Consider the following 22,437-nt stretch of genomic DNA (forward strand, 5'->3'; position numbering starts at 1 on the left):
CTTTGTGCACGAAGTTAGGTGTATCTAGATTGTTTTGAGAGATGAGTTGAGTTGAATGCTTTACTAGCTAACAGTTAGCCTCCAATCTCAAAGTTCTTACAGGGACATACAGTCTCCAAAATGCCGAGGCTTGAGGTTAGTGGAAACTACCACCCATTAGCAGCCTTTTATCGGCAGAGACGCGAAGAACTCCGCCATTAATTTGCTTGATAATTATGTCGGTAACGGTAACTTAAGCTAGCTATTAGCCAGATAGCTAACAGAAAGCTAGCTAAATAGGTAATTGCTCAGGTTGCTAGTTTCTTTTGCTAGTTAGCTTGCTGTTAAGTGACGGGATAATTATCTGAACATTGCTTACTGTCAACGTTAATCAGGACTCACAACTGTTCGTGCCATTCGTTAAACAATCTGTAATTATGCTGTAATATATAGGTAAATTAGTTTATGTTAGCTGTAAAGCTAGCTTAATCTACACCAGCTTGTTAGCATCTAACTAGTAGTTGCAGTAGAGGCTCAGTATAGGTCTTTTGACTGTCTGATATCTACAGTTGTACCCAGATAATATGATAACATTATTGCTGGCTAATTGCATCTAATTTATTTTTCTTTGGTGTTATACAGTTGTCTGATGTCGTCACACTAATGTGAAATTCATACTCTGTCCGAATGCTTTTATAGTTTTCATTGCAGGACGGGCACGGAAGGGATTTAAGGTCCAGCTGTTAAATGTGTTGACTGGTACCTTATCATACAGGCAGCTGTTAGTGCAGGATGCCAGAGATGACTGAAACACGAACACCTGGTCGTAAACCCAAGTAAGGATGTTTTGAGATGCTCTTTATTGTTTTTTTAACCAAATCATCAGCACAGGAACTTATATATATATATACATAAATATGCACATAGTTGTAATAACAAATGTGAACTGTTATTTATTTTTTTGCAGAAAGAAGAAAAACAAAGAATCTCACAATGCAGGTGAAATATTATCTCCTGTTATGCTTCTGTTCAAACCTTGATGCTTAGGGAACATATATTTATTGTGGGGGTGTTTCTTGAACTGGTGGTCACTATAGATGGTACTGGACATTAAAGTTTAGTATTTTGTTTATATAGTTGAGAGACACAGAAAAGAGAAGATTAATGCTGGGATTACCCGCATTGGTAATCTTCTGCCCTGTTCCCAGGCACTTAAACAGGTAAGAGACAAGCTGCCATTACTGTTTTGCCTTATCAGCAACATGTTATGGTCAAATTAGTGTTTGTACAGGCCAGTTAACTGATGTGTGTCATGTTTTCATCAAACTTTTATCCCCTTATCCGCAGAGTAAGAACATGATCTTGGACCAGGCTTTTCGCTACATCACTGAACTGAAGAAACAAAATGATAAAATGCTTCTGGAAGGAGGAGATAAAGTTCAGGGTGAAGTTTAACAACTGTACACCTCACACATCGTTTTTGAAGTAGCGCATGCCTTGATTTTCTCTAAGTGCACTTGATTGATTATACGTGTGCTTGGTCTCTGTGCAGCAGAGGAGATCCGTCGGCTGCGGCGTCAGATGGAGGAGCTGAGGAGGGAGAGCGCTCACTACATCGAACTCCTTAAAGACCATGATATTAACATTCTAGAAGACCCCACTATTCACTGGAAGGGCAAACAGCGCTGCGCCAAGGTGGCAAAGGTGACCCCCACTCACCAACTCCCAAAGGGGATCATCGTCTATTCCAATGGCAATGTGAAGTGCCCAGCAGGGAAGGAGACTAGCCCAGCAAAACGGCCTTCTGAAACATTAATTCTTCAGCCGCCTGAGGTCAGTGCCAGGTTGAGGGTTAATGGAGCCCTTCTGCAAGTGAATACCTCTTCCTCCACCCCTGTACTCCTCCCTGGGTCAACTGCCACACCCACCCAGTCTACGCCCGGCCTGAGAATGATAGAGCAGTGTGTGGTCGAGACACCGGCTGCAGCTCCCACTCTGCCACCCTCTGTGTCTTACATCACTCTCCAGATCCCTGCAGCCACCACAGCCCTGCCCCAGCAGCCGCTGCCTGCCGCCCCAGCCCAGACCTTCACCATGGCAGCCACTTCAGCCGCACAGCTCCCCACTGAAAGCCCTGCTCAGCCCGTGTCCAATCTCACCACGCTTAGCCAGACTATAACCACACCCAGAGCAACAGTCTCAGAGGTTTGCTCCTGGGTCACACAGGACACTGCCATAAGGACTGTAAATTACACTGCTATCCCTAACAACCAAGCCCTTCTTAGGGCTGGGGCAGCAGGCAGCACACAGACTACCTGGACAACGCTGCAGATGGCAGGGAACACAGTGCAGCCAGTCTGCCAGAGTCTCCCCACCTCAGAGGTCATCAACACCACCCAGACTGTCCAGCAGGTGACTGTGTGTCCAATGGGCAACAAACCCACTGTTCAGCCTATTCAACCTATTCAAATACAGATGCAACCACATGTGCCTGTACAGCAAGCACCCATTACAACTCACATTCAAGCACAGCCCTTTCAGAGACCACCCCAGCTACGGCCAGCAATCCTGAACCAGGCTCAGCCTCAGCCTGTCCTAGCCCCCCAACCTCAGTGTGCTGTTATCCCCCAGTCAGCAATAGTTCCTCAGCCAGCTGTGGTGGCTCACCCTGCTGTCGTATCGCAGCCCCAACCTGCTGTACTTCAACCAGCGTCATTGGTTCCCCATCCTCCGACAGCCCTCATACCTCAGCCTCAGCCCGCCCTGGTGCCCCAGCCACAGGCCACCGTGCTGCCCCTCCTTCAGACCATGCAGGTGCTGCAGGTCAACCCAACTGGAGGGACAGCCTCAGGTGTAACAGCACCAAAGAACACTAACAACCCAAGTGTTGTCATCCTACAGCAGGCCAGTACTTGCCCAAACCAGTCAGTTGTAAGGGAGGAAATAACAAATCAGACACCTTGTCAGCATATTGTAATCATCCAGGCACCCAATCAGGCTGCACCTGCCCCTCAGAACCCTCAGGTTGGCATGGTGCCTGCGGCTGTGCCTACTGCGGTACCTGTTGTGTCCACTCAGATACCCACAACCAGCAGTTCAACATCTGCCACTTCCTTACAGAGTGTTGGGGGAAAGCAGCTGGTGCACATTCTCCCTCGCCCTGTTCAGCCTCCAATGAACCATCCCCTTCAGGTCACCCAGGCCTCCTCTTCCCCACCGGTTCCTCCAACCCCACAGACTATCACTGTGAACGGCCAGGTGTTTGCCTTGCAGCCCATGAAGACCTCTGACAAATCCAGCTCCCAGGGTGGTCAGAGTACACTCCAGCTGGTCCAGCCCACCACCACTGAGGAACCTTCTACTAATGTGGCCCTCAACAGTTTAGGGGCACTCAGTAGTCTCAATCAGAGCATCTCTCAGGGCCTACCACTTACCATTTCTAGCCAGAACAATGGTCAGCCTCCAGCAGCTCCATCATCAGTTGTCCATCAGAAGCAGCCTCCTGCTCCAGCATCCGTCCCTGGAACCACATTTGCTATACCTGCCCGGCAGCTACAGGTTCCAGGTTTGAGCCCAGTCAAATCAGGGCTAGTGGTTAATGCCTCTAAGCCTTCAGGAAAAAGGCTTCGCACAACTTCGAATACAAAGAGGGCAACAGCTAAAAGGACTAAACCAACCAAGAAAAAAGAGCTCAGTCAGGCACAGCCTGCTGTTTCTGTTTTAGCCAAGCCAGTAGCTGATGCAGGAGAAAGTCAGACAGTTGCAGTGTCTCCAGTTTTACAGTCCTCAACTGTAAAAGTCACAGACATTCCCCCCACTTGTACCACAGCTGTCACAACTACAGATCGTAGTGATACTATAGCAAATGTCACCTCTACACAAAACACTCAGATAATGATTGTGTGTAGTTCATCTAATGAGTCAACTGTATTTAGTCAATCCCATCCACAGAGCAAAAGCTCTGTCAGTGCAACGCAGACTGATGTTGTATTCAGTCATACTAACACTAGTGGTGTGGCAACTGCAGTTACAACTGCCAGTGTCACATCGGTCAAGCCATCAGTTAGTACAGCTGTGGCCATTGAGAGTAAACCAGCTGTAGTTTCTGGCAACAACTCAGCTGTAGCCAAACTCTCAGTTCCAGAGGTTAAACAGGCAACCACCAGTTTAGCAACTGGCACAACACAAAGTAAGTCAGCTGCCACCACTGCTGTTTCCAGACAGAGCAGATCTTTGGTCAGTTCTGCAGGTGCTACTGAGACTCTGTACACTCCCACCACTGTTCCTACTGCACGTCTGACTCCAGTCTGCACTAGCAGTATCACAGCAAGTGCACCAGTATCTTTAAATCAGGCTACCCAACCAACTTCAGTATGTCGTCCCCAGGTATCTAATACCCAAGGTCCTCTGCCCTGTAATACACCTGTGTCTCAGCCCACCACTTCACCTTCTCATTTAACTGTGGCACTCTCATCACCTGCTGCAACTTTTTCTGCAGCCCACAGCTCTGTTACAGCCCCTACAACAAGTTCAGAGTTTAGGAAAAGGGTCACTACCAGTAGAGCACCAACACAGCAGACTGACGTCAATATGCCCAACCCCTCGCCCTGCCATCCCGCTGAAGTCAAACCCCCCCAGCCCCCTAGAAGAGACAGGGAGGCTCAAGAGAGACATTCCACAGCAGCCGAGAAAGTGGGCTTGGTGGCAGTGACTTCTGACACTCCCTCTAGAAAGGATTTTGCCCTATCTCAACAGGTGTACACTAACCTTGACGATCAAACTATAGAGCACCCTATGACATCTAGCAGACACACAGATTCTCCCATGTCTACAGGGGCTGGGGGAGGCAGAGGGTTCTCTGTGGCATCCATGCTTCCCCAGGGCCACAGTATTAGTGCTTCATCTGGCTCCTTTGGAACATTTACATTCACCTCTGAGCAGGCAGACATGCTGGCTTTAGCCATGCTAGAACAGGACAGTCCAGGAAGGCGGAGTGGAGGCTGCTCTGGTGACAACAATGCTTCAATGAACCCCACTACAGCCACATGGGAGCCAGCCCCAAAAGCCCCATCATTGTCTAGCAGTAAAGAAAGGGGCTCAACTGGACAGCAGACAAAAGTGACTAAACCAATGGATACAGTAACAGCTAAACCTGCTGTCCAGGTATCTGTCAGAGGACAGGCTGGGGAAGGGTCTGTCAGTGGGCCCAATGGAAGCAGACATCCGCAAAACATCTCATACTCCCAGCCTCAGTCTCTCCCCCAGGTCCAGTCTCAGAGCTCATCCCACAGCGGCACCGTGGCTAGCCTCAGTGTCAACAACCTGATCAGGCCCAGTTCTAGTCAGCAACCCTACCCTGGCTCTCCCAGTCTTGCTGGTCAACAGGGCTCAGTTCCTTCACCTGTGGGACCCACATCCCACATATCCCAATCCTCAAATAACGCCCTCTCACCCTGCTCAGGTGCAGCCCAGCTGAATGAGTACACCCCCCTGAAGACTGCTTTAATGAGGGCTCAGGCTGGAGTTGGTGTGGGTGAGCGACAAGTGAAGATCATCTCCAAGCGGCAGGCCCAGGAGGAGGTGATGCTAAACACTGGAAAACGGCCCAAGCCTTGCCCTCCATCAGCTACCACTGTTAGCCATATGGACGTGAAAGCTCCAGATCACAGCCAGATGATGGTGGGACATCTGCCCCCCACATCCTCAGCTATCATGACGAGGATTAATTCAGAAAGTGGAGGTTCCCTCTTCTCCACAAACTCTTTTATGAGCCCAGTAGTTCGGCCCACGGATGGCCACTGCCCTCCTCAAGGACCCCCTGAGCAGAGCCAGCCAGGTGTGCTTCATCTGCCCCAGGGTCATCCACAGCATGCTGCAACCCAGCCTGGCCAGCACCTGGGAGGAAACCTTTACATGAAACAGCAGCAACAAGAGCAACAGAGGCACCATCTGTATCACTTGCAACACCACCTGACACAACCTGACCCTGCACAGCGCCACTCACTACACCAGAGGGCGCTTCAGCAGCAGCAGGAGCAGCAGCAGCATGTGCAGAAGAAGCGGGGACTTGTCCGAGGTAGTCAAACTGGTTCACCTGCTGGCCTGCAACAGAAGCAGCATCACCTGGAAAAGTCTGGAGTTCAGCAGCAGCAGCACTCCCATCAACAACAAACACAGCATCAACAGCACACACAGCAGCAGCAGCAGTCACAGCAGCATCAACAACAGCCACACCAACAATCACAACAGCATCAACAACCAACACAACACCAACAGTCTCATCCCCAACAGCACCAACAGCAAACGCATCAACAGCAGCCACAGACGCAGCATCAACAACACCAACAACAGCAGCAGCAGCAGTTACAGCAGCAGCAGAGCTCCCACTCCAGACACCAGCAGCATCTACAGCAGCAGATCCAGCAGCAGCAACAGCAGCACTTTAGACACCAGGAGAAGAGTTGTGAAGCCCAGGCAGCAGGATCCAGGGCCCACCACAGCAGCCACCTGGCCCAGCAGGAGCACCTCAAGGTTGGTGTGATAATATGTAACTGTGTGATTTAATAAGATCAGAAACAAAGTCCAGTGGCACCTGAGGTACCTTAACTTGCATTCTCAGTGCAAAAATAATTAGTTGATAAATTTGATAAACAAGTAATTGTGGAACCAACTAATCAACAGAAAGATCAGCAATGACAAATAATCAATTAATTTCACTTACCATTTAAACCATATGCAATATTGGCTGTTCACAACTTAATTGCAATAAGTGGCTTGATTTTTCTCAGTGTGTATGTACAAAAAATACTGCTAGTATTTACTACCACTAAAAACTTAGTAGCAACTTAAGGGCTATTTCTAATTATTTGATTTTGATTTCATGATTTAAAAACAACAAAATGATCACTGTGCAGTCAAATGTGTTGTGTGTGAAGAAAAAATAGTTAGAAATAGTATGCTGGTGTTTTTGGGACTGGTTGGTAAATCTGTCCAACCTATTTGACACTGTGGCCTATAGAAGTGTTCCCCTTTACAAAGACCCAGCTGTAGCAATCAACTGCAGCAGACCACATGTACGCTGCCACAGCAAAAAGAAATCCTAAAAACAAAAGCTAAATGCTTGCCTAGGAGCTTTTTCTGTCCTGGGATTTGCAGTGAAAAAGCCACAGCTAAGACGGGAAGGAACATTCAAGGTTGCAAGTAGTTTCAAGTGAAACATAATTAAATGACTGTAATATCTTGCAAGTTGTCACTATTTTTAATTTATACTGTGTCTGTCTATATATTTCTGGGAACTGTCAGGAAAAAATATTTAACCTTCTTTTAGATGGCAGCAGCATCATTCATGTTTGGATGACTTTTAACACCATATGTGGCTTTATTACACAGATTGATTATATTAAATAATTGAGAAGATGTTTATTTGAAAATAACATTTTGACTTATTCTCTCCCTCAGCCTGGTCAGGACCACAACGCTATCCAGAGGATGATGAGCTCTAGGACTTTGGAGCAGCAGCTCATCTCTCCTCCCAGCAATTCCGTGTCACGGTCGTCTGACCTGGCCTGCGCTCCATCACGGCAGGAACGTCACCGCGTTTCCAACTACTCTGCTGAAGCGCTCATCGGTAAAAGTTCCACCAGTGGTGAACAGCAACAGCGCATGGGTCTCCATCTTCAGCCTGGCCGCGGTGCCACACAGGAGCAGCCAGACCTCCGTGGTTACCTGGACACGTCACGAGGGAAAGCCAACATTGCACACAATCCACAGAATCGTTTGCCCTCTGACCATCCAGGTTCTGCTGATGTTCAGCGGGTCTCAGAGTGTCCGCCATTCAAGGCCATGGGAGGAGGAGCACATCAACTCAGTGGTTTTGAGGCTCAAGTGTCTCGTGGGAGTGACATGGCCCCAAAGTCAGTGCCGTCCTCCCAGAGGGGCCCTCAGGGGCAGCAGCAGGGAGGGTTCAGGATGGGTGTTGGCCCTCCAGCAGATGGCAGGAACCGTGGCGGCTACAGTACACCTCATCCCGGTTCACAGGGTGTACAAGTTGGACCAGCACTGCCTCGAGAGCAGGAAGGTTGTCATCAGAGTTTCATGCAAAGTCTCCTTTCCCCCCACCTGCCTGAGCAGACCAACCACCAGCGAGTGCAATGCTGTCCCCCAGTCAGCATGGAGTACAGCTGTGTGCCTGGAAGCTCTTCCGTAGACATACAGGCCAAGGCCTCCAGCCCCAGTGTGCCTCAGACGCAGAAGGCCCCAGGTATGCGGCTTGGAGAGGGCAACAAGGGCCATATTTCTCAGGTGAGCAGTAATATGCACGGAGGCCCAGGTGTGCGCGCAGGTCTCCCCCACCCTCCAACCCCTCACAGCAGCTCTGAGCCAGGCCGCTCCTCAGCCCCCACCAGACCACCCACTGCTGTTAGCCAGCACTCTCGCCACATTGCCAGAGATACTCAACCCACCAAGTTGAGACCTGGTGACCGGCCTCGATCAGGTACTCTGAGACAAAGCAACCCCTTTGAGCCTGAGGGCCACCTGCCTCTGCCCTCGGGAGGAGGGGTGCTGCTGGGCAGACCACAGTCTGGAGGAGAGGCACGGCGCAGCACCATCGTTCGCTTCATGGCAGATAGTGGTCAGGTTCCTAGTGACAACAACTTGGTTCCTGACCAACACCTAACACAAAACTTTGGTTTCCCCTTTATTCCTGAGGGAGGAATGAATCCTCCACCTCCCATCAATGCTAACTCCACATTCATCCCTCCAGTCAGCCAACCCAACGCCTCCCGTACGCCGTCCCTTCTGCCTGTGGAGCCCCAGAACACTTTACCCTCCTTTTACCCTTCCTATTCTCCAGCTGCTCACCCCAGCCTTCCCAGTGATGTCACCCTCCAATACTTTCCAAACCAAATGTTTACCAGCCCGAGTGCCGACAAGGGCAGCGCTCCTCCGCTCAATAACCGCTTCGGCTCTATTCTCTCCCCGCCTCGCCCTGTGGGTTTTGGCCAGGCCAGCTTTCCCTTGCTTCCGGATATGCCCCCTATGCCCATTGCCAACTCATCTGGAATCACCCCTCACATATCCAACTTCAGCCTCACCTCGCTGTTCCCTGAAATTGCCACAGGCATGCCCACTGATGGTTCAGCCATGCCAATGTCTCCCCTGCTTTCTCTCTCCAACACCTCAGCTGCCGACTCTGGCAAGCAGCCCAATCGTCCCGCCCACAACATCAGCCACATTCTGGGCCATGACGGCAGCTCAGCTGTGTGAGGAGAAGTCCTGCTGCATTTTGATGAACTGGTGTTCTGAAGTGAAGAGTTTCACTTTCAATTTGAGACGTGTTGTTCTTCTAAATTTTCAACAAGTTCAGAAAGTGGTGGTGAAGCACCTGATGAACGGTTTTCTGGGTTGAAATGACACCATGTCTGTCTGGTGGTGATTTTCGTTGTTTACATGTACACACAGTTTCAATCTCAAGATCCCTTTGGCATGTGTGATGTCAAAGTTATAATTTGTAATATTTCAAAGAACTTTTGATTTGTGGTCCTTTTAAAAGCTCTTTGTTTGAAATGTTGGTTAAACCGACTGCTTGGTCGTAAAACAAAATTAGGTTTAGAACTTGAATTCAATGTACTCTGGGGTCATTAAGAAACCTTCTGCACAGTTACCTACCAATGTAATTTACTAACTTATATCAGGTTGTACTGTACAGAATAATTTTTTTTCCAAGAGCTATTTTGTAAATACCAATGTTTCATATCAGAATTGTTAGATTATGTATGTATTTGTAAATACAAAATTGATTAATAAAGTTTATAAGGAGACATTTGTATTTGCTGCCAACTGAAGGAATTGTTTCTTGCTCCACTAGATGGCACTTGAACTCGTCACTAACATTTGTTTAGGGGGTGTTGCTGAACTCAACAGTGGGAGAAAACAATTAAAATTAGTGGTGGCCATGGTGTCTTTATTCCAACAAGAGTAGATTTGAAACTAAGTAGACATCTGCGGAAGGAAATTACACAGTAAATTATGCGATTTCACTGTGAAACATAGCAAAACACATTTTAATCATAGTGTGCAGACTGTAGTTACCACACAAATGTCTGATGAAAAGACACTCCAAACACTCAATTTCATAAGCTTTTATTTACATGCAATAGTGCTCCAGCATGTGCAACCACACAACGGCTACACTTATAAAGGGGAGTGTAGATTCAGGATCTCCTTCATTTTGATTGCAGATGTCTCTGGCAAAGACTAATACTTATGCACCAACCTGTGAGGGAGGAATAATACTGACACACCTGTCACAGCGCCCTCACCTGGCAGTCATTTGGTAACCAGCAAATGAGTAAACACAGAAGTGGTTGCAGTATAATGTTCAGCTTATCAATGACTGAGTTTAAGATAGTTTCCAGAATCTCTCCCATTCAGTGATTTAAAAAAATAACAGAAATCAAAAAAATAAATAACTATACAATATATAATCTCTTGTACACTACTGAAACAGAATGATTTACGTTGCATACACTTGTTAATAGTTTGTTAATGATGAACAATGCATAATACATTTGTGTTACTGCTATACAAAATGACAGACAGTTGTATTCTGAAAACGTGATAAAGCAACAAAACTAAACAGCAATGAAGCACCTCATAATTACAGCATCAGATGGGTTTGAATGGTCCCTTTGTTTCTGTCGTACATAAAGCTAAGTACCTAAGGTCCAAACGTTTAGGATGGAGGATATCTGTGAGGAATGACGTGAGGAGTGAGGAGGGTCTAGACGTGAAGTGCTGAACTGAGAGGAATACCCTGCAGATTTAAAAAGGTCCCCTGACTGATCTTCACATGAGGAATAACGTCTCAAACTTACTTCCCTCCCCAGGAAATGCAGAAAGACTTCAGCATCACAACATAGTACTCCATTTTCCATGACGATGTATGAATAAAGAGTCTTTCAATATGAAAATAACCTTATATACAGTCTAATCAAACACTTATGTACAAAAGCATAAATATATAAATATCTGTAATACAAAAATAAATATTTTCTCTTGTTTTCTTCTGTTTAACAGTCTCTTATGCATCTGTTGTGTTGGATGTCCCTTCGTCCTCAGGGGATGCTTCATTTGGGAGGATGTTCACTTCCTGTATTGTTGCATCTTGGGATTGTGGTGTTGTGGCAGCTGAAGATGATGTGGTGAAAATCCCTTCGTCTTCCAGAGTGAGAAGAGGAAAGGCCGCTGGCTCTGCAGACAGGAGGAGGGAAAGAGAACTGGTCAGAAAATGTAAAGCTGTTTTTTGTAGTGTTTAAGGTATAAAAAATGGAGATAAACATGTCAAATGTTTTCAAAATCATGTGTCTTAGCCAAAATTAAATTTTCAACTGGAGCATGGTAGTTAATTACTGAGCTTTGAACCAATGTACTAGCTTTTTCACATCAACATTCATTAGCAAATGGAAATATACTATAGACAATAGGACTATTGTATTTCAGTCAATAATAGACATACTGTGAGTGATGCCATCCTCTGCTTCATCTCCACCACAGAAGTTGGCATCACCTCCCAGTTCCTGTGAACTGAGGTGCCGATGGGAAGAGTCGAGGAGCTGAAGAGTGGAGACATCAGGAGGACAGCAACTCTGTTCATGATGATCTGGACTATAAAGGAACAAGAAAAAAACTAATATATTAGGGCTGCAAATTACACTCAAAGACAAAAATCAATATTCAGTGACTAACAACATGCATGATTCGCTGTCGATTATTTATTCATTATTTCATAATGTCCCTCCACTACATTACAGTTTACATTGTTTATGAGTTTTATATGTAAATGTACCTGGTGGAGTAGTGGTAAACAGGCAGATGTCCATTTGACACCGTCTGTGGCAACAACGTGTCACACTCCATATCACAGTCCACCTCCTCCTGCAAAACACAAGCACATATAGATCATACATTCAACGCTATTGGACTTTCAGAACAAGGACAGCTTATTAAAAGACCTATATTGAACTGTGTTTGTACCTGCTGCAGCCCTGGCAGGCAGTGTGTGGGGTGGTGAGGTTTGCCGTTTGTAGTGTATTCTCCATTAGCAGGGTAGACGCCATGTGGAGCGGTCATGTGGCCGTCCAGCGGGCAGTGGCCAACCAGGGCCAGTCCCTGAAGGGGAACCATGGTGTACTGGCATGACGACACTGGGGTGGCCACGGCGGGAAAACACAAGTCGGACGTTTGCTCTGAAATTAGGACAAAAAGAGAATTATTATTACAGATGTAAATACTTTAATGACTGCAAAGACTGAAGGAATTGCGAGCAGCACTCACTCTGTTTGGCCCAAGCCCTCCAAAGGCAGAAGGGGATGAAAGCGACAATGATGAAGACGAAGGCTCCCAGGACAATACCAACTATGAGGTAGGGGAGGTCGCCGGGCCTAGGCACGAGTCCATGGGAGTGTCCAAACCCATGGTCTGGGGTCACTGATGGAGGAGGCCGAGAGTGATTAGGACGAGCTGAGGAAACAAAAAGTGGAAATAAATGTGTTAAATAGAAAGCTCAGATACGTTGCAGCCTCTAGATACATCTACATCAGCCTGAAAGCTAAGTGTGAGTGTAAGTTACAGCCAAAACATGACCTCACCTTTCGTCTCAAGGATCACCACATTGCCAAATTCGCTCTCTCCCTTCTCGTTGAAGCTCTGCATCTTGATGTCGTAGGCGGTCTCGGGCTGGAGGTCGGTGATCGAATGCCAGTATCTGTCCCCCTCCACCACATCCTTCTTATAGTCACTGTCATTATCGCTGTCTGTTGGCCGGTAGTAGATGTAGAAACCGTAGATGGGCGTGTTGTTGACGGGAGTGTACTGTTGAGAGGGAAATAAATCATGTTACAATCGCAATGAACTAAAACTAAGATTTCTTTTTTTTTTTAAAAGTCATTTTTATCCTGATTAATAACAGACAAAAACTTTTTCTTCCAGTCACTCACCGTCCATTTGAGAATGATGGTAGTCTCATTGATGGCTTCATTATAGGTGATGTAGGGTCCATCAACAGGGCGCTCATGGGTTCTCCCACCCACCACTGTGTATGCCTTCGAAGGGGCACTGGGAGGACTGGAGCCGATTACATTCACCGCCACAACACGAAACTTATAAGACGTACCTACAGGGAGACGGAAAACCATTACTAATCTGTCTCTGGGGGCTACAAGCTGCCTTGAATGAAGCTCTATATTGTGTTGATTAATGATGTTTGTTTTCACATTACTTTATGTTTTCCTTTGTGATTTGGTTATGGTTTTGATTGATGGCAGCAATTACTGAAATGACTGTAACAACACTCATTATGCTGATGAATTTACAGGCCGTGGGAGTGTAATTATGCAGGACATCATCATTGTAATTATATGGTACAACATCCTACTTCTTCCCTCCAACCCCACCAAGTCAGAACAAACTGCTGTGAATAATAACAACACTGTTTAAAGTGCGTGTGAAGATGGCTGACCTTTCTCCAGGCCTGTGATCTCCACAGAGAGCCGTGATGGGGGGATGTTTTCCACCGCCGTCACCCAGTCCTCTCCTGCCTTCTTCACCTTCTTGTACTCCACCCGAAAAGACTGGATGGGGAAGCCGCGGTTACCGCGAGGTATCCAAGTCACGTATGCAGACGTTTCTGTTGCCGTGGAGACTGTGGGCTTGTCGGGGGCTTCGGGAGCTGCAGAGGAAGAGGGATGGTGTCAGAAAGAGGACAAGAACAGACAGAAACTCCCAGACAACACTCTGTAATTATGACAGTGACGGCAAAACACATTACATTCAGCACTTACTGAGAGCTCATCCTTCAGAGACAGAGAGGAAAAAGAGAGTGAGAAATGTCCGTGTTAGTCAAAAGGAGAAAATGGTTAGAAGTTCAAGGTCTTACAAGGTGTTACAGTTATTTTAGTAGAAGTGATTTTTATAGTTAGTATAGTTAATAGGAGGTAGAGTTTGCAAAGTGCCATAGTGAGGTACAGGATTGGGGGGGCACTTACGAGAGAGGCTTGGAGAAGGAACAGCAGGAGTTTTCGGTGGGTCAATTGCCCCTTTACGACCTGAAGACAGAAAAACACAAACAGTTTGATCAGAGTTTAAATCAAGAAACTTTTGAGCCATGTAAAATTTTAATCAAATCATATTCTCAGGCAAAAGTAACATTTGAACAAAACTAAATCTACAGCCATGCTAGCAGCTCTGTGAGGCTGTACTTAGCAGTGCTTTGAGCTAAATGCTAGCATCAGCATGCTAACATGCACTGCTCTGATAGCGATGTACCTTTGCCAGTTCTGAAGGTCATCATAGCAGGTTGTCCCAAGCCTGCACAGTTTTTGGCAGTCATCTCCACCTCATACAGGCTGTCTGGCTGCAGCTTGGCCAGAGTCAGCTTGTGGAGAGAGCCTGAGATACTGCTGGAGGTCCACTCTGCTAGAGGGACTCCCACCTGAGAGAGAGAGAGACAGAGCGGTGAGTTACTGACAAAGAAAGTGTACCTGTTTGAGATTATATAACTTGTATTCATGCAGTCTAACTGAGAATGCAGCGAACTGATCGCAGTACCTTTCTGTATTTAACCATATACTCCAGCACAGGAATCCCTCGCTCATGCCGCGGCCTCCAGGTGAGTTCATAGTAGTCGGCCTTGCCCGTGCGCGGCTGGCTGAGGATGATGGGGGCTTCTGCAGGCAGGATCTGTCCCGGCAGCTCAGAGCAGTCCAGAGGCAACATGGCGCCCGCGGCTCCAGGCCTCACAGGCGGCTGCTCTCTCAGCACCTTGTCTGGGCTGAGCGGTCGATAGATCGAGGGCAGCTTCCCCCTGGAAGTAATCCCTAGAAAGAAAAGACAAGCATCATGAAATCTAAATGCTGTGAAGTAAAACAATCAAATCTCTGACATATTACCAACTATCTGACTTACCGGTTGATATTGTGATGAGGCGAGCGGAGGCCTGTGAGCTGCCCACCCCGTTCTCAGCCATGCATTGGTACAGTCCTTCATCCTGAGGGCCCACGTTGGAGACACGCAGCATCCAGGAGGTCAGGCGGTGGCGAGGAGACGGGGCGAGCGGGCGGGCATTGTGAAGCCACATCACTGAAGGTGTGGGTTTACCGCGAGCCTTGCAAGTGAAGCGCACCGTCTCTCCATACGCAACCTCCTGCTGCTGCAGCTCCACCGTCACCTGAGGAGGCTCTGCAGGAGACAAACAAAGTCAGGAGGCTGCCTCGAAAGCTTAGTGGTAGCTTGAATGTTTATGTGTGCATAGTGTCTAGAGCTGCAACTGAGATGACTCATCCATTAGTCGAAAAACAGAAAATCTGCTGAAACCAATGAATATTTGCCGCCTTTTGCTTGATAAAAAAAAGACTTAATAATCGATTATTATAATTGTTTAAACTCTACCAGTCTCACATGTGTGTGAGTAAAATTACAATCATGAATGCGTGTGTGTGTAAAGGCTGTATGACAGAGGAGTGTATAGAGCCAGGCAGGCGGGGCCAGGCCAGCTAGTTGATGGTTGGCTGCTTATGAATCAGGGAAAGACCGAGCTCATTACAGCCATAGCAGCCCTCTGGCTTTAATTAGAGCCAGCTGCAGCGAGACAAGCCCACAACAAACACACACACACACACACAAAAATCACTGTAAAAACAGTCATCCACAACCTAGACACACTCAATCAAGTCTACAGAATAGAGTGCTCTGTCTCCACAAACTCTTTCTAACACTACACCGCCCAGGCTTACATGCTTCTCACACACGATCTATGACACAGACAAAACTCTATTCACTGCACAGTCAAATGATCATGCATTTAACAAATTAGTTCAAGGTCTTTATAAAAGATAATGAAAACAGATCACATAAAAACCCCAAAAACAGCCGACACATGAACAGACGCACAACATGCTAAAACAATTTTTCTTTACTCCACACTTCCAGTTTACTCACCAAACACTTGTACGTCATAAAGCACCGTTGCAGAGCTGGCCGAGCCAATGCCGTTGTCTGCTCTGCAAACATAAGTGCCCGAGTCGCCCTCGCCAACTGCGTCAATCAGCAGGTTGCTGAGCAGGAAGCGCGTGTTGTTATGGGAACGCAGGTCCAGCCCATCTTTTGCCCATATGACCTGTGGAGTGGGGATGCCGCTGGCCACGCACTCCAACACCAGCCGCTGGCCTTTGGTCACCATGATGGAGCGAGATGCCGGCGGGTAAATGATACGAGCTGCCTCTGAGGTGGAGCCTGGAAAAGAGGACTTCAGTCAGGGTTGGAACACTGTGTGTGTGTGAACACTGATGTGAGGAAGTTTTCCAACCCTTCTCCATTTCTTTACATTGCTTGTATACGTGTTGTCACTGAAATTACACCCAGAACACAAACGATTTAATTTGCAATGTGAAGTCGAAGCACTTTTATCCTGCCTTTGATGATGCATGTGCATGTCGTCACCTGTGACTAAATGTGTCCTGGCAGGAGCGGCTGATAAAAGTCACACTGAACTGTAGATACATGTGCAGCACATGTGGTGCACATGTATCTAGAGCAACAGTTACAAGCTCTCCAATAATGTCTTTTCTGATGTAGTTACTCACTGAATGACCAGTTCATATTTCAGTATGACCCTTGACTTCTTTTGCATGCCTTTAAGTTATGTTTTCATCAGAACCAGCATTATAGAGATGATGACTCACGGCGTATGCGCAGGCGGTCAGCGGAGGTGGATGTTTTGACCTCCTGAGTGACGGGGTTGTAGGCAGCACACTTGTACGGCCCCTCATCGTCCTGTGTGGCGTTGGCTATCTGCAGGTTCCCTGATGGCATGATGAGGTAGTTGCCTACGGAAAAAAAACAGATGTCAGAGCGTGCTCGTAAGGCCTAAAAAACCCATAAATGAATCAGAGTGTACACTTAGGGGGAGTTATTGCTTTTGATGGGCTGAAGACATTCATTCATTGTCTCTTGCTCACACAATATGTGCAGTGAAATGCAGCGTTGCATGCTCTTGAGGCTGTGTTGAACAAGACAAGTTGAACGAGTCAAGTCCATATTGTGAAACAGAGTGTAATATGAGTACTATGTGCCATTCCAGTGCACGTTTGCATTGTCAGCGGAGACCACAAGATGGCGCCCCAGAGTCTGACTGACAACAGTTGGTGAATGCTCGTCAATGTGGAATTCATTTCCTCACAGATAAGCTGCAGATATCAGTACCTACAGCTCCCAGGCATCATCAGCATACCAGCCACAAACCACTAGAGCTTTTCTTCTCTTCCAGGCAACTTAGAAGTAAATAGTTTGAAAAATAAACAACTGCTTTCCCATGTTTCTACATTCTCGAGATAATACCCTTATCACCGGTTTTATAATGGGCCAGATAGCAGGATTATAGCATTCCGGTAAATTATAAAGATAGTATGGGAATCAAGAGGGAAGTAGGGGGGAGATTATGTGAGATCCTAATGAACTGAAGCAGCTCAGTACCTTTGGATGTTTCCAGCCACTCCTGTTTGACACTGTAGCGGACCTGAGCCTTGGGCTGGCTTTCGGGAAGGTGACATTCAATCACAGCCGTGTTGCCTTCGTCGACCTCAATCTCTTGCTGGTCATCGGGCTCAAAGTCCCGCAGCTCTGAAACACACACACAGGCGAGGGGAAAAGTCAGTTAGTCACATCGCTGCCGCAACAAAGTTCCCCATTCTTTCATCATCTTAATACACAGTGTAAATCACATCTAACTGCACATGTATACAGTCAGTCCTCAGCTTTAGAAAGAGATAACCACAATATTCTGAGCAATAATAAACTCTATAATAGCTGTGCTGTTTCCTTATTGCCTGTCTCTCGCATCAGCTTGTCCCCACTGTATTGTAACATTCCCACAACTTTTCTTTGAAAGCCTTTTCCACCTCCATTTAGTAATTTCTTTCCCACTGCTCATCTTAACAGGATCTGACTTAAGTCACAGGAGTTTTATAAAAAGGCACTCTAGCTGATTTTTCTGTTTTACTCATTTCACGTCACTTTGGAGAAATCCAAAGCCTGAAAGTGGTGTCTGTAACATTCGAGTAGATGTCATTAATCCTGTCAAACATTATACTGGGGACTGGAGCCGGTTCAGATTCGGTGGGAAATGTGGGGAGTGGGATTACTGGAGCCATGTGCTGCAACTGTGTCCCGTAGACACACAGTCTGCACAGCACAGACACTCATATGACCTCCGACCTCCTAAACCCCTCCCCTGCCTGAGCGGCCCAGAGGCCTGGCCACAGGGTCAAAGGTGAGAGGTGTCCGTCCTATAGAGTTTCAAAGAAAGATATCCAGTTTGAGTTTGGGAGGAAACAAAAAAAAAAACAGAGCAGGGGGTGATGCAGCCATTTTATAGATTTGAAGCATAGGGGAACTAAAATGAGACTGAGAAAAGAAAAAGAGGGAAGGGAACAGCACAGGAGGGGGAAAAAGAAAGTAACAACTGGAGAAATTTGTCATGAAGGAGTCCAGAAGTGAAATGAAAGATAAATAAAACTTATCCAGGAACGTAATTAGACGTCTACCAGCCTTTGTTGATTTATTCTTAACAAACATGGCCTCCCTCCATTCTTTCCAGAGGTGCTATAACTGGTGTGTTTTTCTTGGACCGGCCTCTCTCTCTGGCAAGAACACAGAACTGCTGGTATATACAGTCAGCTGATGAGTCTTTGTATACAGCTCTAATTCAATAAGTGAAGTTTAGTTAAGGCCAGGGTATCTACTGATAGGGGCATCGCAGTGATTTACTCAAAGCACCGAACAAACACCTTCACCGCAGGCAACTGATTAATTCTCCATGCAAGTTGGATCCGTCCCTCTGTCTGTGTCTAGGGGAGCTTTTAATGGGAGAAGTGGGACACACACACACACACACACAACTCCATGTCCAACCCTGTTTCGGCTCTTATTCTGAAAGATGAGAATCCCAGCCAGGACATGTCAAGCTAAGTGAAGTGTGTGTGTGTGTGTGTGTGTGTGTGTGTTGGGGGGAAAAAACCTTAAAGAGAAACCGTGTGGCGCTCCATTTGCTAAATCAATCAGGTGCTGTTTGTACAGCCACCACCACCCCCTCTGCCTCCCCCTCATATCGACCCATCCCACCTTCCTCCTCCTGCCTGCTTCTCCCAAATTCCTCCAGTTACACCTTTTAACCCCCCCACAACTCTACCGCCCCGCATTCTTCACAGGAAGAACCCCGCATGGGTGCCTCTCAGGTGTGTGCATGTGAGTGTACATGTGTATTCTTCTGTGTATGTGTGTGTGTGCATCCTGCAGGGATGGAGGATTGATGGTATTCATAAAGTGAAGCAGACCTCCCGCACCAGAACTGCTTGGCAAAGCAGACTTAAATATTTCTAAAGAGACAGTGCATTCATCATCTTTATGTGTTGCAGTAGAAGGCCTGTGTGTGTGTGTATCTGAATTATAACATGTTTGTGCAACGTGTTGTGCGTTCACGTTGTGCAGATACATGTCTCTGTTTTCTGCAGCAAAAAAAGGGGGAGGGTGATTGTCTGCACAAGAATTCAAGTGAGGCGCTTTTAACTTATGCCAAAAAAGCACAGATTCTTCAGAGTCGGATAGCGAGGAGGGTCTGGCATCAACCTATCCTGATCACAAAAAACATGTGCATACAACTAAGAGGGCTCACATGGAAAGGCAGGCACGTACACACTCCCCGTGGAGCAATTCCTTAGGCGGTTTCGGGGTGGCCGAGGAGAGACCGTTATTAAATTAGAGACGTTTTTGGGGGAGGCGGGGCGAACAGTCTGGCTCCACATGTGGTTATCTCAACGCGATTCATCCACTATTGGAACTATCAATAACTTTTACTGCCTTTGTGTGCATGCTCTTCAGAAAAGAGAGGAAAAAAAAAAAGAGAGAAGATGACAAAAGAGGAGGGAAAGTGAAAGATAATGAAAGGAGGGAAGAGGAGAGAAAGTGACAGGGTGAAGAGTGAAAAATGTGCAGAGGAAGAGAAATGTGTGTGGAAGGTTATAGAGGGCTTCAAGGAGACAGAGAATGTGACATCACGTCTCATCTTGTGTGTGGATCTTGTCTCGACTGGCCTGAAACACCTCCAGTTTCTCCAGCTATGGCAGCCTCACACATCACTACATGTAAAACAATACAGTTAGCAGCGTTTTTACCTAATGGTGTGCTCTAGTGAGGCATACGCCCATATCCTCTGTCCACACACACACACACACACCCTTATCTCCCCCCAGCCCTCTAACCAATTACGGGGCCATAATTTCTGGCGAGCCCTGCTGTCGGGTCCTGTGGAGCGGAATGTGGTGTTGTGGGGAGCAGAGGGGCCAATGGAAGCAGGGGGCCCCCAGGCTGAGTCCTGGTCCCCTCTTCCCCTGCTCTGACCGGCCCCCGGCCCCTGGGTCCCACTCCATTCCTCCGGCTCAGGTTACACAGCTTCAGGCCCACTCTCAGTCCCATGATGCATATCAAATATAACACCACACACTCAGACCAGCTCCGCATTAAAAACATCAGCAGTGAGAATAATTCACTTTAAGATGACGCCGCATTAGAGCAGCTGTTTTATTTGACCACGCAGAATAAATACTCTAATATCACTGATCAGAGATGTGTAACAGTTTCCCACCATGATCTGAATTGTAGTTGGACCTTGTTAAGGATTAGACTCACAGCAGTGGAAAAGTACAAGGTTTACAGTGTTGTATTGGGGAAGATTTTAAGCAAACAAATACCACCCCTTCACTGTTTGGGTTCTACTAGAAGAAAATTAAGTCAAAAGCGTTCTTTGGATACTCTGACAAACCAAAAAGGGGCCCTTGTGTTTGTGTTTATTTGTCTCAGCTTTGCGTGGGTGGCTACTCACTGGCAGCGGTGACGTTGGCAGGCACACTAGCCAGGGCTCCTGCGCCGGTGCTGGCCACACACTGGTATCTGCCCAGAGTCAGGTTGGAGAGCACTGGGATGTACAGGCTGTTGGGCCCCAGCACTACGCCCAAGTCTCCGTCCAAGAACTCCCGGCCATTGAGGCGCCAGCTGATGTTGGCGGAGGCCGGTCGCACGCTGCAGCGCAGATTCACGCTGCCTCCCAGCTTCTGCACCACGGACATGGGCTCTTCAGTGAATACTGGCACCTCGTCTGAAGAGAAGATTGTACAAAGCAGTCAGAAGCAAATTCCCACTGATTACATTTTGATTGAATAATGACTTACAATTAGCAGAATAGTTAATTTTCTTTCATACTAATCATTAAGGGGCCAATCGTTGCAGCTCCACATATAATACTTCTTTTCTTTTTCAGTTCACCCATGGTGACTAGTACAGCTCATGCAAACTGCCGACTTCTTCAGTTAATTTCAAATAAACTTCTGTTGCTGCTGCCAGACATGTACAACGCCTCCCTCTCTGTGACTGAGCCAGAATATTTTGTCCCTGGCAAGACGTATCCTGCACCAGGTGTTTGGAAAAACTAATGTAAAGGCATTCATGAAGTGAGCATAGATCAAGTCAGTAATGTGTGAAACAGACAGAGCACAAAAACTTTTTAAAAATTGTATTTCTTCGAGAGATCCAGTTTTTTACCATCTCAGTTTGTCTACTCACCGGGGAGAGAGGCGCCGCTCTGCAGGCAGCACAGTAGTACTGCACCCAGAGCGCACAACACTGGAGCCCTTCTCTTTTTCATCCACGGAGTCCAGTCTCGCTTTCCAGACATCTTCCATACACTACCTCCTGCAACACACACACACAAACAGAGGAAGGTCAGAGGGTCATTTACAGACTTTGTACACTCAAAACAAACAGCATGAGCTAACAAACACACATACAGACAGAACTGCGCAGAAAACAAAGCCACCAAAACTCAACCTGGAAACATCATCCATCTAAACAGTCAATCTTGATTCATACATAAGCTGCTCTCTATCTTACTTGTATACACCCACATACATAAACAGGCAGCCATTAACGAAACACAACCCAGGCGAAGCGGTGCACTCTGCAGTACCCTCAGCAGCCAAACTCCAGACACAAATAAAGCCTTTCTTCTCTGTCAGCCCCCATCTCACCGCTGACCCCATCTCCTCTGCCTGTACCCGCACCCATCCAGCCAGCGTTCATCAAAGGGGCGCCCTCATTCTGCGGGACGTAACCCGACCCCGCCACCTTCCCGCTCAGGTGTAACCGATACAGGTAGAGGGTCCAGGAGGAGGAAGGAGGGGGAGGAGAAGGGAAAACACACAGGCTGCATTCAGAAGTCGGGACAAAGAACAACTAATGAGAGGCAGGACGGGGAGGGGGACGGAGGGGGGAAATGTATATCAAGGCAGCGAGGAGTGTGTTTGAAATCTTTTATACTTCAGTGCAGTATGTATTTGGAGGAAAATGGAGAAG

General features: G+C 47.1%; 2 protein-coding genes across 2 annotated transcripts; one reads left to right on the forward strand and one right to left on the reverse strand.

The window, feature by feature from the left end:
• The first annotated feature begins 74 nt into the window (after positions 1–74).
• Positions 75–9,720, forward strand: LOC139304334 (basic helix-loop-helix domain-containing protein USF3). Its single transcript, XM_070928259.1, has 7 exons — positions 75–135; positions 679–815; positions 947–978; positions 1,117–1,199; positions 1,327–1,423; positions 1,532–6,510; positions 7,438–9,720. Exons 2-7 carry the CDS (start codon positions 772–774, stop codon positions 9,244–9,246), a joined length of 7,044 nt encoding a protein of 2,347 aa, XP_070784360.1. The 5' UTR covers positions 75–135; positions 679–771; the 3' UTR covers positions 9,247–9,720.
• Positions 9,721–10,106: 386 nt separating this feature from the next.
• On the reverse strand, positions 10,107–21,760 carry boc (BOC cell adhesion associated, oncogene regulated). The gene is made up of 17 exons (XM_070927924.1): positions 21,649–21,760; positions 20,912–21,184; positions 17,509–17,655; positions 16,719–16,862; positions 15,976–16,269; positions 14,944–15,216; positions 14,587–14,855; positions 14,305–14,470; positions 14,025–14,084; positions 13,499–13,708; positions 12,978–13,153; positions 12,630–12,852; positions 12,316–12,501; positions 12,016–12,227; positions 11,828–11,916; positions 11,498–11,646; positions 10,107–11,232 (listed from the first exon to the last, which is right to left on the reverse strand). The coding sequence occupies exons 1-17, from the start codon at positions 21,758–21,760 to the stop codon at positions 11,063–11,065; spliced, it is 3,153 nt and encodes a 1,050-aa protein (XP_070784025.1). The 3' UTR covers positions 10,107–11,062.
• Positions 21,761–22,437: the final 677 nt, after the last annotated feature.

This window comes from Enoplosus armatus, chromosome 21 (genome assembly GCF_043641665.1).
Source record: "Enoplosus armatus isolate fEnoArm2 chromosome 21, fEnoArm2.hap1, whole genome shotgun sequence".
NCBI lineage: Eukaryota > Metazoa > Chordata > Actinopteri > Centrarchiformes > Enoplosidae > Enoplosus > Enoplosus armatus.

Bases quoted from the DNA above. Each gene is read 5' to 3' on its own strand.
- LOC139304334 (XM_070928259.1), top strand. From the start codon at position 772: ATGCCAGAGATGACTGAAACACGAACACCTGGTCGTAAACCCAA. The intron at 979-1,116 runs GTGAAATATTAT...TTGTTTATATAG, and splicing joins CAAAGAATCTCACAATGCAG to TTGAGAGACACAGAAAAGAG. The intron at 1,424-1,531 runs GTGAAGTTTAAC...GTCTCTGTGCAG, and splicing joins AGGAGGAGATAAAGTTCAGG to CAGAGGAGATCCGTCGGCTG.
- boc (XM_070927924.1), bottom strand. From the start codon at position 21,760: ATGTCTGGAAAGCGAGACTGGACTCCGTGGATGAAAAAGAGAAGGGCT. The intron at 16,863-17,508 runs GTACTGAGCTGC...TTTTTTCCGTAG, and splicing joins GTGGCTGGAAACATCCAAAG to GCAACTACCTCATCATGCCA. The intron at 11,233-11,497 runs GTATGTCTATTA...TCCTGTCTGCAG, and splicing joins AGAGGATGGCATCACTCACA to AGCCAGCGGCCTTTCCTCTT.